This window comes from Dipteris shenzhenensis, chromosome 15 (genome assembly GCF_047967505.1).
Source record: "Dipteris shenzhenensis isolate YYH24624 ecotype China chromosome 15, Dip_SZ_1.0, whole genome shotgun sequence".
Classification (NCBI taxonomy): domain Eukaryota; kingdom Viridiplantae; phylum Streptophyta; class Polypodiopsida; order Gleicheniales; family Dipteridaceae; genus Dipteris; species Dipteris shenzhenensis.
In genome coordinates this window covers 1,055,453-1,074,189 of record NC_141610.1, presented here as the reverse complement: position 1 = coordinate 1,074,189, position 18,737 = coordinate 1,055,453, and the positions used below count along the sequence as shown (strand labels likewise).

Here is an 18,737-nt window from a genome sequence, read left to right as displayed (position 1 = left end):
GGTCTCAGGAGGGAAGTAGCATACTGCAACATATAAATCCTGGCTGTCCAAGTGTCGAATCCGCATCCAAAGAAACCTGGAATGTGTATCTCTTTGCTCTACTGAAATGGTCCCCAAAAGTGTGGATCTGTAAGGGACTACTACTCCACCTGACTCTCACACTCCCCATGTATCCCTCATCTCATCTCTGTAGGAGGCAGACTCCCATGTGTACCCGCTGACTACTGGTAGTAGGCGCTCTAGACTTTGATGTGTCCCTGTGTAAAAGACTATGTCGTGACTTGTATAGGATTTCGAGAAGTTCCCTGGTTCTGACCATACGGTATCATTACAGTTCCAAATGGTGCAGGATAGGGTCTCGAATATCTGAGTCTTATAGACCCCGCTTCCCTATGTAGGGGAGGGGGCTGGTGCCTGACGGGGGCCTGTAAGAAGTCATCCCTCTCGTACCACTCCCACTTCCCCTTCTTTCGGACCTGATCCCGCTGCTGCAACAAGAAGCGCCTCTCCTCAACCTGTAGGCGGGGGAGGTCCTCATCCATGGAGATCGCTGGCTGAACTTGTAGGACTGACCTACGCCGTAAAGCTGAAAGTTGTGCATGAGCGTCATGGAACTGTATGATCAGGGGCTGCTCTCGGTTGGGGTCTCTCCCCATCCGCCATGCCCTCTCGATCCTATGCTCAACCACACCCAGAGTAGTGGCCACGAAAGCCATCGCATCTGTCATCGGTGTGGCCTCAGTGCGCAGGATCCCATGGACTTTGAGGTTGAGAGCCTTGCTGGCTCTCTGCTGCTGCTCCATGAGGGTAACCGAAATAGTCACCCTTGCAGGTTCCCGTTTGGCCACGTCAATCCATCTGGAAGTCTCCTCAATTACAGATTGCATGCTCGCGATATGTGCCTCAACAACCGGGTTGCTCCCTCGGACTGTGTGTATGGTTGTGACCTCGTGTTGGAGCTGTGAGATATCATGTCTGAGTCCCTGAATGAGACCAGCATGCTCCCAAATGGTGCGTATGACGCGGCTCTACTCCTGGTTGAAGCAGACTTGCTCCTGTGCGAAGTGTGTCAGCTCCATCTCGCGCTCACGAATACCCTGTACCTCCATGAGCAAGGTCTCCCAGGCCTTTGGTGTGTCAGCCCGTCTGTGTCCTAGCTGAAACTCGAATGGCTATGACATAAAAGTATGAGGATGAGGCCGAAAGCTAGGCGATGAGATTGGGTGAGCTGGGTGAGGTATGGAGATGATAGTGGCATCCCAATGGGATGTGGGAGCGTAGGCTAACTGAGAGGGAGAGGGGAGAGAAAGGTCGAGGCGTAATGAGGAGCAGTGTATGACACCTCTGAAGTAGGTGTCATAATCGGTGCGAGAGCTATAACGGGGGAGGAGGGGACAGATGAGGACTGTGACAACCTCCCTATCCTAGAGGAAAGGGAGGAGGCCGATGTGATGGGTATGTCACTGGGGATGTAGAGGTTGCAGCTGAATCTGAGGCTGAAGCTGAAGATGAGGATGTAGCGGGAGCTGAAACTGAAACTGAGGCTGAAAAAGGGGCTGAAGTAGAAGCAGAGACTAAGGCTGAAGCCGAGGCTAAGGTGGATCCCGCCTTTGCCTTCCTGTCAACCCCAAGTCCACTCCAGTTGTAGCCTGTGTTCACATCCTCAAGTGTCAGTTGTGTTTGCTGTTTTTTTTTTTTGGGGTCGTCTTTCTTGGATTTGTCCGTCTCTTTATCGCCTTTGCTCATTTTCTTTCTTTATCGCCTTTGCCCATTTTCTTGGACTGTGACTTTGATTTCCTTTTGCACAGGTCCTAGTGCGGGAGATGGAGTGGGAGCGGGAGTATGAGGCCCCCCTCCATGGTGGGAGGCACACACATTACGGGGGGTAGGTACGGAGGAGGAGCAAGAGCAGGGCAGGGAGCCGGGAGCAACCGGAGGGGAGGCAGAGTTGGAATGGGAGGGGAGGCGGAGGGATTGCAGCCCGGAAGGACACGTGGGGAAGAGAGCCGGCGGGGGGAGCGAAGCTGCAGGTGGGGGGAGTGAAGATGCAGACAGGAAGACTGGACGCTGGAGTCGAAGGTGAAGGCGAGGGAGCTACAGGCGGGGGGCCAAGAGGCGAAGGGATAAGCAGCCGAGAGCGGAGGGCTGAAGCGGGAGCGGAGGGTGGAGCAGCCGTGAGCGGGAGAAGCAGGAGCAGGGGGAGCGAGAGACGCGAGGGCCGGGCGGGGCAGCTATGAGGGCAAGGCCGAGCAACAAGAGGGTGGAGCAACGGAAGAGCAGGGCAGAGCAGTGGGGGGAGAGAGAGGGGAGGGGCTGAGAGTAGGGGAGAAAGAAAGAAAGAAAGAAATTTTATTAGAGTCTTCGGAAGACCGATGGGTCTATGAGACTTAAAGAAAACCTGATACAAATCACAGTAAGGATGGAGCTACTGAAACGAGCATCATCACCCATGCTGAATCCTAAGTCTGATCATACATAATCAAATCAAATACATCTAGAAGAGAGAGAGAGAGAGAGAGAGAGAGAGAGAGAGAGAAAGAAAGAAAGTTTATCAAAGTCTTCGGGAGACCGTGAAGGTCTATGAGACTAAAGATAACTGATACAATGAGCATAACGGTGGCGGTCTCAAAACGGGCCAGTCAACCGTTTCTACAAAAAAGAGGTTATGAAGGACAGTGTGTCTAGTCCTGATACAAAAAATACGTGTCAACCTCCAGATGATACAAAAAAGAAGGGGGGGGCACCAAAAATGGGGCAGAGGAGGGAGATACAATATATATGTGCAGGTGGTGATCGTCAGAGACCAATCATAGAGGGGCCGTCAAATGAGAGGCCAGGAAAAACCCTGCCATAGATGATTGGCCTCTAACATCACGCGGCCTAGTCGAGCTCGATCGTCGGGGGCAGCGGGTGGCCCTGTGGATGAGGGCAACGGTAACCCCGGTGGGGCGGGCAGAGAGCAAAGACGAGATGTCATGGACCCGGATGTGTGAGTCTGTGCGCTGGCGCAGCTGTCGTGGCTCTGGCTCTCGCTCACGTCCGCGTCGTCGGCTAGACTGAGGAGAGGTATCCTGTGACTGGAAGAAATCAGTGATGGGCCGCTAGGTGTCCTTACGCTGTGTGTGCTGCACGTGTCGCCGTGCTCGGAGAGAGAGATGCAATGCTTTTTTGCAAGAAAAAGCCACCATGAGAGAAAGAGAGAGAGAGAGAGAGAGGGAGGAAGAGAAGAAAGTTAAGTAAAAGTCTTTGAAAGACTGAAGGGTCTATGAGATTGAAAGCATTTGATACAACGAGCTAAAGAGGGGGAGCCCCTAAGTGGGCATCAATGCCCATGACTATAGTCATAACGATACCGATACATAAAGAGAAATCGCTGACCTCATGGAGAAGATGTGGGCTGGCGGCACTTCTAGAAATTGGCAGAGAAGACGTCGTTGGGAGAGCCGTCAAGCCTAAGAGGGGTCGGGTATGTGTGAGGTTGTGGTGGCATAAAACCTATGATAACACACCGACGGCTGTCGATATGTGTGGTCCGCTATGGTCTCCTAGCCCCTTGATTTGGTAAGCATGTAGGGAAGGGCCCTAGTCTGTGATCTGTGCCTCAACCCGTTGGCAAGTCTAACATGTCTCACGCTATGGTCCTCCGATTGCCGTCTCTCCGAGCCCTGCCGATCAGTGCTGTCTGTTAGGAGAAACTCACCGATCATGCTTTGAGTGGTCTAGCTCTACACCTTGATCTCACCTATGTGTTCTAAGCAAATGCTCCCTGTGTTCATGGATGAAAGTTGTCAGGCATCTCTGATCTAGGTAAGACAAGAAACTAGATAGGAGTCCGAAGTTGTCCTTGAACAAATAGTGATAGCAACCTCTGATCTCATAGTATACAAGGCATCTGAAAGTGAAATGCTCCTCAAACTCGATCCCCCGCTACCCACATAAAGTGAAGATGCGACTTGTGACACTCTTTGGGTATACCCTCTGCCCGTCCAATCTCAATGCAAAGTCGATGTGATGAAACATAGAACTACCCGACCGATATCCCCTATGTGTATCTCGGTGGATCAATAAAGCCCTTCGCAAAAATTTGCAAGCAGTGCTCTTTGTAAAAGCTGATAAAAAAGAGGAGAAGCCCAAAATGTAGCAACCGAGACAATAGTAGAAGGGACAACAACAGCAACAACAAGATATCACAGAGTACTTATGAGCTAGACGAGACACAACGTTCTTCAAATAGATAGCACTGCTGTACATAGATCTACATCCATAGTAGCCTCATCCTTAGTATCTACATTCGCATCATCATTCTCAGCCTCAGCATCTACCACTTCACAAGCCCTCATCAACATGGGTTTAAATCTTTCAAATATGGAAGATTGTTTCTCATTTGATCCAACCCAACTATCTGTTCACCATTTTGGGATGTACTTGCTCCTTTATCACCGGTATTTCCTAAAGGATGTCCTCTATATAGATTCATGCCTGCTTTCCCAACAATTCTATTCGTACCATCACCTTCCCCTAGTCCCCACTAGCACATGCAACTTTACACGCCATAGGTGGCAAGAGAATCATACATGCTTTCTTTTTGGGGGGAAAAGTGAGGATCTGGTTGCGAGATCATAGGATCAAGAGGGCATGGAAGTGGATAGGGAGGGGAAAACTCCACAAGAGCTAAGATAGCCTTTATCGATGGTATTGCACAGTGCACCCTTGTTGCAAGGCAATGATCAGCAATATGACAATTTCAACATCCATGGTTAACAACTTTAAGGAGATTGGATCTATAACGATGACTTTAAACATTTGATACTCTAGCTTCAACTTTATTACTAAAGGCATGGGACAACTAGAGCACAAAAGATTATGCATAAAATTTAAATCTATACAAGATTTGATTATGTATGATCAGACTTAGGATTCAGCATGGGTGATGATGCTCGTTTCAGTAGCTCCACCCTTACTGTGATTTGTATCACCGAAGACTCTAATAAAATTTCTTTCTTTCTTGTTTTCTTTCAATCTCATAGACCCATCGGTCTTCCGAAGACTCTAATAAAATTTCTTTCTTTCTTTCTTTTCTCCTCAAGCACTATTTCTTTCACAAGCAATTGCTAGATATGTTGAGCAAGAGCACCAAAAGTTCCTATACCACATTGTTGAAATGATGAAATATCGTAGATTTGTAATCTAAGCCCATAGCATAAACTGCTCAAAAGCTTTACTGTACTGTCATCCACTCGTACATCCACTCGTACAATAGTCTTTTCTCACAATATTGAAAAAGACCGAATTTGAAGGTCAAAGAGATTATACCTCTCTACGTGGATTGTAACCCGCTTCAGGAGGCAAGTACGCACCACTCGTCATGATCAAACACTATGTCTATACCAAACAAAAGCCTTATCACTCCTTGCTAAAATGAATACAACAACATTTCATATAATAGATTGCTCTTCCTTTGCAAAGTATACATAACACAAGATCCTTATTAATCATCAATAAAAATTACTATCAAATCATATGAGATCACTCTTCCTATTGCAAAGCACCATATAACAACAACCATAACTTCATGAAATATTACACCATTTGAGAAAGATGTGCTATGAACTACACAAGCTAGTGCATGGCCCAAAGTGTGATAGATCACGAAGACTACCCTTTCAATTTGAACATATACATGTTACATGTAATCCTTTGATGGATTTGCAAGTATCAGAAGTTTACAACACATGATTCATTAACACCATCTTAACCCTAGGGGATATACTAAAGGTGTCCAGCACTACAGCAAATTTATCAGCCAATTTCAAGCCACATTAACAATGAAACAACATTGGCTAGTATCAATTGCAACAACCACCCTACTCACACACGTCATTGTAATGTGCCACAATAGCTAGCTAACTGGGTTCTGCAGTGCTTTTATTATCCATTGCACCATTAATCTTACCGCGGATTTTTCCACATCTGCTATTCCTAGTCCACCAACAGCCTTTGGTTTTATGCAGGTTTGCCACTTCACTTTAGGGGCCTTGTGGTTGACTTCATCTCCTCCCCACGGAAATGATCAGAACAAGCTGTTGATCTGTTTCAAGAACTTCTTAGTCGGGAACCAGTAGGAGATATAGTAGATAATGGAGGGGTATATGTAGTGGTTTAGGACAAATTTTCTTCTTGCTAGGGTCGGTTGCAGTCCTTGCCATCTGTTCACCTTACTTTTGACTCTGTCTAAAATCTAAAGATCTATGCACAATAAAGACCATAGGTCTAAAGTACGACCAAGTTGGATTCGTTCCATACAAGGGGAGTACATACTATGTCAAGGCCACAACCTAAAACTACTCGCGTAGTCATCACTAAATACTAATGGAGTAGTGATCACTAAATAATGATGTAGACCTAGTAACCAAGGGTTCTTGGCATCAGGCTTTCCTCCCAACCAAAGGTCACAATACCTTGGACAACCCTCCAACTAAGGGTCACGTTCATCGCCTAAGGCCAACTCTCTCTTAATAAGCCATGGCACATGAGCCAACTCATTGGGCCTCACGAGAAGATCCAAGCTTATGGTTTGCTTATATAGTCTTGGCCCATGTGGCTGTTATTTCCTAATCCTAAATTAATAGCTATCCTTCTACTAAACATCAATTAACGTAGTCCTTGGCTATTTGCCAAAAAAAGGGGGGGTTTATATTATATCAATCCAAGACCAAATATACATCTGTTACTTTTTGATTACTGAGACAATCACTGCATCAAGAAGCTAAGATTCTTCCTTTCCTTGGCTATTTGTGATTACACCCCTAAACAAACATCTACTTTAGCCTATAGACATTACCTCATCTAGATAGGTACGCCCGGGTTAGGTACAAGCTAACTGTTATTTACCTTGTTCGAAGAAGCTTTTAGAATTGAATTGCTAAAAAAGGACGATGATTATGATATCGTGGCCAAGTTCAAGGCCTTAGATATGACCAAGCAGAACCTCACTTTCAAATCATATCTACAAACATTCCAGGACCTGTAGACCCGCGCTACAAAGATGGATCGTTACCCTCTTCGGTTTCTTTGTAGCTGGACTACCCAATTCCTATAGGTTGCAGGTCAAGAATAATAAAAGCTCTACCCTGAAAAGGCCATTCACTTTGCACGCATTTATGATGATACCATGGCCTCGACCAAGAAGTCAACTACACCCGAGACCCAGAGCAAGAACAAGAGAAAGTTTTTTAATTCAGCTTCTAGCATAGGAGAAGTGAGATCTTCGGATACTCCTTAGAAGAAACAGAAACCAGCTAAGGGATGATGCTTCATTTGTGAGAAGCGTGGGCACACTCGGGCTGATTGCCCGAAGAAGCCAGGAACCTCACAAGGACCTCTACCAAAGCTCAAAGGACCACCTACGAAGTCAAAGACAGCCGCTCATACTATTTTTGTCAATGTCCTCCACGCCCTCATTCTTTACTCTATTCAAGCAAGGTATCAAAGGCCAAGGTGGCACTCTTGGCATCCCTTGAGTTGAAGGAAGAAGTCCCTCCAAAGGCAAAGGTGGCCCGATTCAACCAAGTGCTAGCCTTTCCTTTCAAGTATTGCGTTTATTTTCTAAAGCACATTTCTTTTAGCTTCTCCAATTATTGTCAATGACTTCCCGCATGCCAATACCCTTTTTTGGGCAAGAATGGAAAGCATATGGTACTAACTTCCATCAAGAAGGTAAAGTCCAAATTCAGTTGTGGCATGGGTAATCTAGGAGACTACAAATAGGATGGAGCTTCAACTTAAGGATACTTGTGATTTCACAAGTTAGATAGTAACAACTACACCATTAGAGACCGGAAGACGAGGGAAGCAAAGGCCCCATCAATGATCATCCGCAAGATCACAAATTCAGTTGAGTTTCATATTCAGCTTGCGGGGACTACCAATGAGGCTTGGATGATCCTTAAAAATCTGTACGAGACCAACAACACAGCCAGGATCCTATTCCCCCAGATTCGAATGTTCACCATCTATATGGAGACAAAGGGCACATTGCCCCTCGCAAAGGTAAAGGTGATCAAGGAGCAGTTGGTCTCTAAGGTGGACTCAATCAACTAGCAATGCTCCTTATGAAAAACCTGCACCGTAGCTTCAAGAGCCTTATGACAACAATTATGATTAAGAATCAATCCAAACCAATTACAAGAGGAGCCGGGTCTATTCCATTGCAAGAGGCAGCAAGGGAGTACGTGTATAATGAGATGGACGTGACAAGACCTTTCTAGCGAAAGGAAAAGGTGGTAAGGGCAATTACCCAGAAAGGGGAAGCCCAAAGGTAATGGCGAACCAAAGGGTGACAAATCTAAGATTCTGATGACGAAGACAAGAGAAAGGAAAGAAGATATTTCTATGTGGCAAGTGTGCGCACATAGCCAAGGATGGAAGAAAGAAAAAGGCTGACAAAATGAAGATGGAAAAAGAAAAGAAGACAAACTTAAGGAAGAGTCGAAACCTGAATTGGCCAAGGTGTCAAAAGAAGAGTTGTTCTTGGTGCTAGAACATTGAACCCCGCATACAATGTTAGAGCAAAGTGGTGACTAGTATATAGATAGTGGTCCCTCAAAACACACATCCAATGACAAGAGATGGTTCAAGGTAATGAGTAATATGCATTGAATTTGTCATGTTTCGGTCCTATGCATTCGTTCAAGACTCATACTTGAGAACAAAAGGTACTAAAAATAGGATGAGAGCCGAGTTCGATGACAGAGAGTGCCAATCCGATCAAAGAAGACTAGAAAGGTGGTTGCACACAATGTGGTGAAGGACGAATTATACACATGTAGTATTTTACTGAAAAAAATACAGATAGCTTGAGATTGTGTCATGAGAGGTTGGCTATGTTAGTTACAAAACACTCTAAGAGACATGACGAACTAGAATGGTGAAAGCATAACAAACACTTCAGTAGTCTACGAGGCTTGCATGGAGGGCAAGCAACACCAGAAACCATTCTTAAAAGGAAGCTACATTCATAGCCAAGGTACCACTTACTCAGAGCTAAGTGGATACATGTCAACCAAACTGTTTTCTATGGAACAATATTTTCTTACATTCACATGGGTGCACTCTATAGCAAAGAACTATCAGGCCTTCCACAAGTTTTTTGAATACAAGGTGAAAGAGTCGCGTATAAAGGTTGAAAATCTTATGTACTAAAAGAGGGAGGGAATTATTAGGCTATGCCCATCCTAGATTAGGATAATGTCTTCATGCGTTATAATATCGAGTCTACACTAGGTTACCACATGTGTAACCAATATATACAGTCCTAGACACCTTGTAGAGTTCATATATATGCCTTCATAAGACTAGAATATATCCAATCTTACAAATTAATAAAAAATTTATAGAACAAGCAAAAGAATAAAATAGGAATTTTTTTTAAATGTGTAAATGAGAAAAAGTAAAAAGAAGCAAAAGAAAGCAAAGCTACACTTATGTTCTCATCAGTACCCAAGCATAAGCTGCCATCTGGGTTTCTAAATATTCTGGAATCTCTTGGGTAAACCCAGTGCTTACTAAGCTTTGAAATCGCAACCAAACAACAAAAGCTTTGAAAGCAAAAAGAAAGAAATAAGCAGAACATTAGAAGAAGAAAAGCGAAGAGAGAGAGAGAGAGAGAGAGAGAGAGAATTAAATCAGGTTAAATTCCCATCACAACCCAACCTAACCCTGAAATTTTTTATTTGTAAAGAAGCAGAAAGAAACAACAACTAATGGATAAACCAATCGTACATATAAGACAACAAATTAAACACCAACGCAAGCACAAGGAAACAATTATTACCCTTACTTTGTAATAAAAACAAAATTATATTTACATTTACACACACACATATAGCAGAACTAAACGAAACAAGTACCTATGAGTACATGGACTCCAAAAATAGAACAAATCTAGAATTAAAAAGAAAATGTGCCCCACTTTGGATTTTGATTCTACGTTTAATGATCCTAAACATCCCCAAAGCCAAAATTTTGGAGATATAGCGACTACAACGAAGGACAAAGCGGCGTTTCTTCGTTACTTTTCTTGTATTATAGGCCTTTCTTACTAAATTGAGAGATAAATGCACTCTTACTTGTGCAAAGATGAGAAAACCTATAGAATTGGGAAGTAATCACTCCATATTTAGCCATATCAGAGATATTTGAGACTATGTGAGGCATTCTATGATATTCAACATAGCATGCTCAGGTTGTTGTCGTTTATCATAGATATCAACTTCTGAACCTAAGGAAGATTGAGTAACGTTAAGGTCCAAGAAACCACAAAAGCTTCCACTAGCTGTACAATTAAGTTCTTTGTAGAGTTCATATCTATAATCGGACTCCACTTCAACAAAGGAGAGTAGTATCTATCATAGGTTGGTGCAATAATGCACCTTACATGTGGCACTACGCCAAGTGTCGCTCTAGAACTTCATCCACAGCTAGGATTTAGGGTCTCCTACAAAACCCACATCTCCTTTGCATTTCAAAGTGTGTGCAATCCATTTCAACTTTCTGAAGCTTTCTCCAACATTATGTGTTGTCTCCACTCTCATAAACTTTATCTTAGTGCCATTCGCACAAGAAGCAAAACTAGTGTAAAAAAGTACAAGCAAAGAGAATCTGCAAGCAAAAGTAACGCTGAATATTTGACGCCAGCAAAGCTTGAATGATAAACGCCAAAACGATTTCTGAAGACAGAACCAAAAATATCACGGGTGGTTTGTAATAAATTTCCTCCCAGCCATGCTCTGCGATATTCTCACACGATTCGAATAATTCAATCGTTTCATTTCACGTATGTGTTCTCTACAGAACCCCAAATCTCCCCAGATGAATCCAAATTGCCAAATGTCCATTAATTAAGGCTCCTCTAGATGCCCCTTTTACCCCCTCTTGGGATTCCTTAAAATCATTTGCCCCTTGGCAAAATCTGTGAATAGAAACACATGGACCTTTGGCCTTTAGATTCATCTAGTCATGCAAATCACCCTCACCAACGACCTTCACATTAAATCCCTTTGACTATATATATAAAATCACAAATACAATTTTCTTTTAGTTGTCGGTCCTCCAAAGGAAAATGCCGACTAACCCTTTCAAGGTCATGTTATCTCAACTTGAGCATAATATTCCTTCCCTCTTTAAGAATCAGCATCCTTGATGATGAAATACTCTCCACATCTGATGCACGGATTCCTAGGTAGCCTCAGATAGAGATAGACCATGCCATGCAACCAACACCGTGGATATCTTCCGATTGCATACTTGCATTGTTTCTCAGTCCAGGATTCTTGTTGGTTTGCGCCTTGCATTATCCTCTATCTCCTGAAACAAAACAACACCCTCGATTAGTGAGTCACCAAGGTGCAAAAACTTCTTTAAACAAGAAACATGAAACATTGGGTGCAGCTCACAAATTTGTGGTAATTCCAATTTATAGGCCACCTTGCCTATTCTTTTAAGAATTAACCACGGCCCACAATCTCGGGAGCACACTCTCTTGCAGTCAAAGACTTGGAATGTAAAGGAATTCTGAGAAAAACTTTTTATTTGAAAGATCTATTTTCATCCGCATACGCCTTAGCTCTATCCATAGCTTGGTGGATGTTAGCTCTATCCATAGCTTGGCACTTTTTGAGGTATTCCAACGTAGTTGGATTAGCTAGTCTATAACCATAGCTCAACCCGAACATACTCATTCCTATAGAGAAATGTTTTCTATCGTTGTAGGCAAACTCCAACAATGGCAACCACTGTCCCACGTATGTTGCCTCAATGAAACATTTGCTCTATGCATATCCTCTAAAGTTTGGTTGACTATCTCTGTCTGACCATCCGCTTTTCAGAATGATTCCCAGTGTCTTGGAGAAGAATTGCTCCTACCACAATGCCACTTGTATCAGTTCTAGAAAAAACAATTTTTGGGGATCAACAATTTTTAACACGGGACCAGAGATAGAGCTTTCTTTATAGCATTAAAACTCTCTTGTTGATTCTGTCTCCATCAAAAAGATACTTTATCCGAGGTCAGCTCAATCAAAGGTGATACTATCTTGGAATATCCTTTGATATGCCTTCAATGAAACTTGACAAATCTTAAGAATGATCGCAAAGCGGTCAAACTCTGAGGAATAGGCCAGGTTAGTATTGCAACCACTTTCTTTGGATCCATCAGGAGTAATGATAAACCCCAGATTACCTCAAGCTTTACCATGCACAGCACGGTTTTCTTTTTATTCACATATAGACTAACTTTCCTCAAAGTATCAAACGCTTTTCTTAAGTGTTCACGATGCTCAACAATACTTTTGGGATACCGTCAAAAAAAAGTATAACAAACTTTCCAATATACGAGCGTACTAAATAGTTCGTAAGTATGACGAATGTAGTTGGAGCATTGGTAAGTCCAAATGGCATTACCAAAAACTCATAACATCCAAACCTCCTTTTAAAAGCAATTTTATGCACATCCTTGGTTCTAATCCGGATCTGATGGTAGCCACACTTAAGATCTATCTTGCTAAAAATTATGGCTCCATGTAATGCATCTAGCTAATCGTCAATCCGAGCCATCTGATACCTATGCTTAACAATGATATTGTTTAGACCTTTGTAATCTATACAGCGACGGAAAGTATCATCTTTCTTCTTCTTTAATATCACTCGCCAAGAGAAAGGTGAGAAACTAGCTGAATCTGCCTCAGCTTGAGGTATTCTTCCAGTTGCCTTCGCACCTCAACTTTCTCAGTAAAACTCAATCTATAGGGAGGCCTATTTAGGATTCTGCCCCCGAGATAATTTCAATCTTATGTTGAACATTCCACTCTGGGGGCAAAACATAAAGCAACTCATCCCTAAAACAATCAGAGAACTCCTCTGCAATCTGATCGGCTAATTTGGCCATCTTCCCATCTTGGGTAGCATCAGTGCTAGTCGATGGACCGTCAATTGACTCTATCGATGCTGTACAAAGAAACAAAAACTCTTCTTGAGTTTTTCGTCCTTCCATCACAGAAACTAATAGTTCCCGAGGCAAAATCATTTTCACCATGTAAGACATATAACACATAAATGTGCTTTTTTTCAATCAATGGCTGGATTCTTATTAGAATGCCATGCCTTTCGAAGGCCTGGTCATCTCAAAATCTAGCTTCTCCACATAGTCTACATCCAAAGTTCTAACTGGCTAACCCTTTGGTCCCATACTTCAGTTGAATTTCGATCTACCATTCTGACTGTATATGCATAGTCAGATGGACTAGTCTTTAGTTTCAACCTTTTTACGATCTTGGAGTTAATTGCATTGTGTGTTGATGTTGAGTCAAACAACAAAATGACGTCATGGTTAGCCGCTTAACCTTTCATCTTAATTAAGTCCTTATCGCTAAAAGCTATATACCCCATTGCTGTGGGGTTAAATAGGATATTATCAGGTGCACTATTCACTAACTTAGCAACACGTACACACAATAACACAGGTCTGAGAAGATCCCGCTGGCTGAATCTGCATCTGGTCGGCTCTAGGACTTCCCTCCATTTCCATGTCGCATTCTGAGATCACATCTCAGCCATTTGATAATCCTTGTTACGTGCACAATCTTTCCACGTATGAGGTTGAAGGCATTAAAAACATAAGCTTTCTCTCCTCGCTTTTTCTAGGGTCAAAGAAGATTTTAACCAAGCCCGGGCTGCCATTGGAGTTACTTTTCTCTTCACTCCTATGGTGGTTGGTTTAGAAGGAGCTTCTATTGGCTTTGCTTGCTTGGCTTGGCCACTAGGCAATGAGACACTACCTTTACTAATCCACTTCTTCTTAAACCCACTCCTTTTCGGGTGCTCATAGCGAGTCCCAGTCTGCACAAACCCACTTAGCTTGTTACCTTTGACATCTTCATAGTTCAAGGCTATGGCTATTGCTTCACCTAGAGTGTTCGCATATTTAACCCAAACTTTCATCTTGATTCCATAATTCAGTCTGAAAATAAAATCCTTTACTTGCACCGACTGAGGAAGAGGCTCATATACTTTTAATACACATTTTCTAAATTTGTCAGTATATTCATCCACCGATAAATTTTTTTAATGAAGATTCCTATATTGATCCCAAGCTCAAGATGCTTCGTTAGGAGGCGAGAAATGTTTTCTAAATTCTTTTTTTAATCCCTCTCAAGTAGTGGATGCCGCATCATCTCTTTGTTGTTTAATCCACCACCTATCCACTGTGCCTCGTTAAACATATGAGTGGCGTCACCGATTTTCTTTGTCATTCCTGATTTTACAAATGGCAAAAGCTTCATCCAACCAGACTTCTATGACATCAGAGCTACGGTCAATCATCCAACCAGAATACTTTTCTGGCCTATAATTGGCAATATTACGTATCTTAGCCCTCCTAGGCTTGACCGTATGAATACTGGTTTCACGCTCCATCAGAAATTTTCCTTTATCCTTTATCCTCCCTAGATGGTCTTGCAGACATACTATGAACCATTTGTCTAAGTTCAAATTGCCCTACATTTGCTTGTACTTGCTGAGCCAAATATTGTTGTAAGGCATCCTCTAACAGAGCAATCCTACCCGACAATGTATGGGCTGCTGGACGCGACACCTGCTATGCTGGACGGACTTCCGATTCTACGGGATCCACCCGTGAGGTTCTTCTTCAAGCTCCATTGCTACAGCTTTGCCTTTATCCATAAAATCTTAGGTCTCAAAGGTCTAACCCTACCTGGGTTGGTTGGGGCTTTTTTTTTAATACTAATCTTAAAACTGAAACGGTATTCACAACTGATCAAAGTCCCTAACAATAAAGCTGTAAATTCACAACCAAGGCTAATACTTTTTCCCTATACTAGGGAAACACTTGCAATCTCAAGCAACTGGATATACACACTGTATGAACCAATAGTTTTTTTCAAATCGCACTATCACAAAAGGCATCTATACAACAGCGACTTTACAGTCCTGAAAATTCACAATACTTGAAACCAACTCCCTTTTCTTATGCTCGGAAATCAGCTGCAAAAGAGCTTGAATCCAAGTTAAAACTTGAAAGGCTGAATTCAAGAGAGAAATGGAAAGTTCCCTGGTGTGGGTTTTTAGCTTGCACTATGTTTCATCGTACGGACTGTTCCCAGCAGCAACAAATACCCTGTACAGCCGTACACCCTGCAGCAGCAGCTATCCGTACAGCCCCGTACACTTTGTAGCAGCAGTTATCCGAATAGCCCGTATACCCTCCAACAGCAGCAGATAGCCGTACAACCGTACAGTCACAGCACTGCAGTAAACCACCGTACAGTCATACGGTCACAGCCCATACTGACACCACTCTCAGATCCGTACAGTGTACGGATGACTATACCTCCAAAGGCTTTGCTCCGCGACCTCAACCAGCTCCCTTGTGTAAGCTTCTGGCTGCCCACGACGTGAAGACCAGCCCTTTGCCAATCGAACTGTTAGAAACATGGTGAAGGGAGAGAGAGAGATAGAGTGTGTTAGGGTGTGAGGAAATAATGCTCCAATGAAGACATAATGAAAGGCTCTCATTCATTCATCAAGTGTGTAAGACAAGTGAAGTACAAGCCTTATGTAGGCTACTCACACACACTCTAGCACCTAGTGCATATGGGATAAGTCCCATGATGACACGTGGCACTCACACAAGACTCACACATAAATTAGTACTAGATCACCTAGTACTACACACAAACACACTCTTTGACTATGATATCTCCAACACCCCCCTTCAGAGCAAAGAGGTGTGAGACCCAACACGCAAGAGTAGACCCCTCCACCGCAATACTGCAAAGAGCAAGTCCAACTATCCAACACCTCCCGTGTGATAGTGACTTCTCAGTCAGCTTGCGACCGGCAAGGGCAACCATCACTCATCATCCCCCCTTACTCTGAACTGGATGGTCAATACCATCAACCAAAGTAAAACACAATACAATCATTTTTGGGGAACAACCTAGGGCAGAGGACCTCTTATTGACTCCAAAGACATTCAATTTAGAGGGACAACTCAAGGTTGAGAACCTTTATGTGACTCAACACAAACACACATAGCATAAGGGGCCTAGAAAGCCCAATCTTGGTCAAATGGATCCTCGTTGTCAAGAGAGAGGCAATGAACCTCTGCTGTAGCTGCATGTATCTCCTCCGGGGGCTCTTCAGGTTCAGCTTCGTCTTCAGCCAGTAGATTGGCATGATGCGTCTCTTGCTCCTGTGCTTTCTTCTTGAAGCAATGGGCTTCAATATGTCCTTTCCTCTTGCAAAACCTGCAAATGATGTTCTTGTTGGTCTTCCATTTGCTTGTGGAAGCAAATGCATGATCAATAGGAGAGGCAAGAACAACTTCCTTATTGCAACGATCCTTCTCAATGAGAAGGGCCACCATATCATCAAACGTGGTAGTGGCAAGACAAAGGATCTCAAGAGTGTGCTCAAAGCGAGAAATTCCATGCACACTCTTCATAAGGACTGCCATCTTATCTTCATCATCAGGGACACTCTTCAAACTTGAGAGTTGTTGAACAAGAGATTGAAGCCGAGCTAGATGATCACTCAACTCGAAGGCCTCAAAGCAGCTAAAAAATGCCTCTACTGAAGGCAGTTATGCAGCAGCAAGCTCAAAACATGTCGGAAATGCCTCCAAAGGCCTCGAAGTGCTACACAAAGCACTCACAGTGGTCAAATACACAGCAGCAGCAAGCTGAGCCTGTCTTGAGCATCGAAAAGCTCTGAAATGGCCTCGAAATAACCCTGGAAACCCTCACGCGTAGGCACACTTTGCGGGAGCTGCCGACCTGGTATGGCGCAGCAGGGAGAAACTGTACGGAACAGTCCGTACAGCCAGTACGGACTGTACGACTGGCTGTGGCGGTTCTAGGTGGGCAAGTAGGAGTGCAAAGGAGGTGGAACTGAGGCGGCCGCAAGAGAAGGAGGCGGAATGAGCTAGCTAGAAGCGGAAATGAACAAGGGTTGAGATGAAGCAAGGCTGAGGCGGCTGCATGCTGCAGGAAGAAGAGCTGAAGCAAAATTAGGGTTAGAGCAAGAGTGACGAATTAGGGTTAGGGCAGCTATGGAAGGTGGCTCTGTACCATGTTAGAAACATGGTGAAAGGAGAGAGAGAGAGAGAGAGAGAGAGAGAGAGAGAGAGAGAGTCAGGGTGTGAGGAAATAATGCTCCAATGAAGACATAATGAAAGGCTCTCATTCATTCATCAAGTGTGTCAAGACAAGTGAAGTACAAGCCTTATGTAGGCTACTCACACACACTCTAGCACCTAGTGCATATGGGATAAGTCCCATGATGACATGTGGCACTCACACAAGACTCACACACATAAACTAGTACTGGATCACCTAGTACTACACACTAACACACTCTTTGACTATGATATCTCCAACACGAACCACAATCCTACTCCCAAGCCAGACCCGTACGAGGCTGTGAACAAGGAGATCACGAAGCCCGTGGGCAGGTCGGAATTCCACACTATGGGTTTGATGGTCACATATACATGTACATATGATGGACATCGTCGTCTAAAGCTCCTCTCAATTTCGTCACGATTTCACCATCTTCTCCCGTGGATACGTGCTTTGTTGTCAAATGATAAATGCCAAAATGATTTCTGAAGACAAAACCAAAAGTATCACGAGTGGTTTGCAATAAATTTCTATAGGCCATCTCACGGGCTATCCATAGATGCCAGTTATACCTTGGTATGTGCCTTGTAGGCCTAGTTATAGTCAGTTAGGACTATTGGTACAGCTAGTTTATGTACCATCTAGATCACTTAGGACACTTAGGCCAATTAGGGCAGTTAGCTCTAGGGTTTTGTTATGTTGGCTCTCCCTTGAGCCTACACACTTAAGTTTTGCAGCAATCTATTACAGCATCTCGTTTTTCTTGAGCTTCCATTGCTTCCAACACCCAACAGTGGTATCAGAGCAGGTCAAGGTTCCGTTCTCTTGCCATTTCCAGCTTTTCCAAGCTGTTGGTGACCTGTTCCAGCCTCATTTCAGCTCCTTTCCTTGCTGGTCTTGCTGGTTTTCACACTCCCACGAGTGTTTGAGACCTTTCCAAGAACTTCTGTCGCAAAAGATCTCATTCTGACGCAATTTGGAGCAGCTACCGCGAAGGAGACACATTTTGGAACAAATTTGAGCACTTTTCTGCAGCAAACCTAACAGTATGGAAGCTTTTATTACTGTACGGAGCATGGCGAGTGCATTTAAAGCAGTTCTGAAACTGTTCGAATTTTTGTGCCAGTATTTACTGCATCTTTGGAGGCTGTACGGACCTGCAGATCTATCTTTAATGCGGTACAAGCTCATTTATTGAGGGTACGACCTGTATGGATTTCCATACTACCTGTACGGATATTTTCCAAGCAGGTTTGGTGCATTTATTACCTTCTTGATCCACCTCGAAGCTCGTGCTAGCATTTCGAAGGCTTTTTCGTGCTTTCTCGTGGTGTGTGCTGGTGCTAGAAGACATTTGGAGCATGCTGAATTGATCCGGAGACTTCTCCTTGAGCCCTTCCCTCCTCATTTGGCGTCCCTTTGCCTCGGGCTGCGAGTTCACCTCCATTGGATCTCTTTCTCTCCATTTCTAAGTGCTCTCCTCCTCGTGGGAGCACTTCTTTTTCTGTAATTCTCAGTTCCAGCCCTCATTTGCTCGCATTC

At 43.7% G+C, this 18,737-nt stretch overlaps 1 protein-coding gene across 10 annotated transcripts in view; it reads right to left on the bottom strand.

Annotated features, from left to right (window-relative positions):
- LOC147893185 (RNA-binding protein 1-like) overlaps nucleotides 1–18,737 on the bottom strand; it is a 93,341-nt gene that overhangs the window by 62,277 nt on the left and 12,327 nt on the right. For 8 of the 10 annotated variants that reach the window (XM_087385927.1, XM_087385936.1, XM_087385928.1 and 5 more), the window contains one exon: nucleotides 5,314–5,382. The exons of the other annotated variants lie outside the window; for them this stretch is intronic. In XM_087385927.1, coding sequence (XP_087242053.1) covers nucleotides 5,314–5,367 — 54 coding nt within the window. In that variant the 5' untranslated portion in view covers nucleotides 5,368–5,382. The remainder of the gene's footprint in view (nucleotides 1–5,313; nucleotides 5,383–18,737) is intronic. 10 annotated transcript variants of the gene reach the window in all.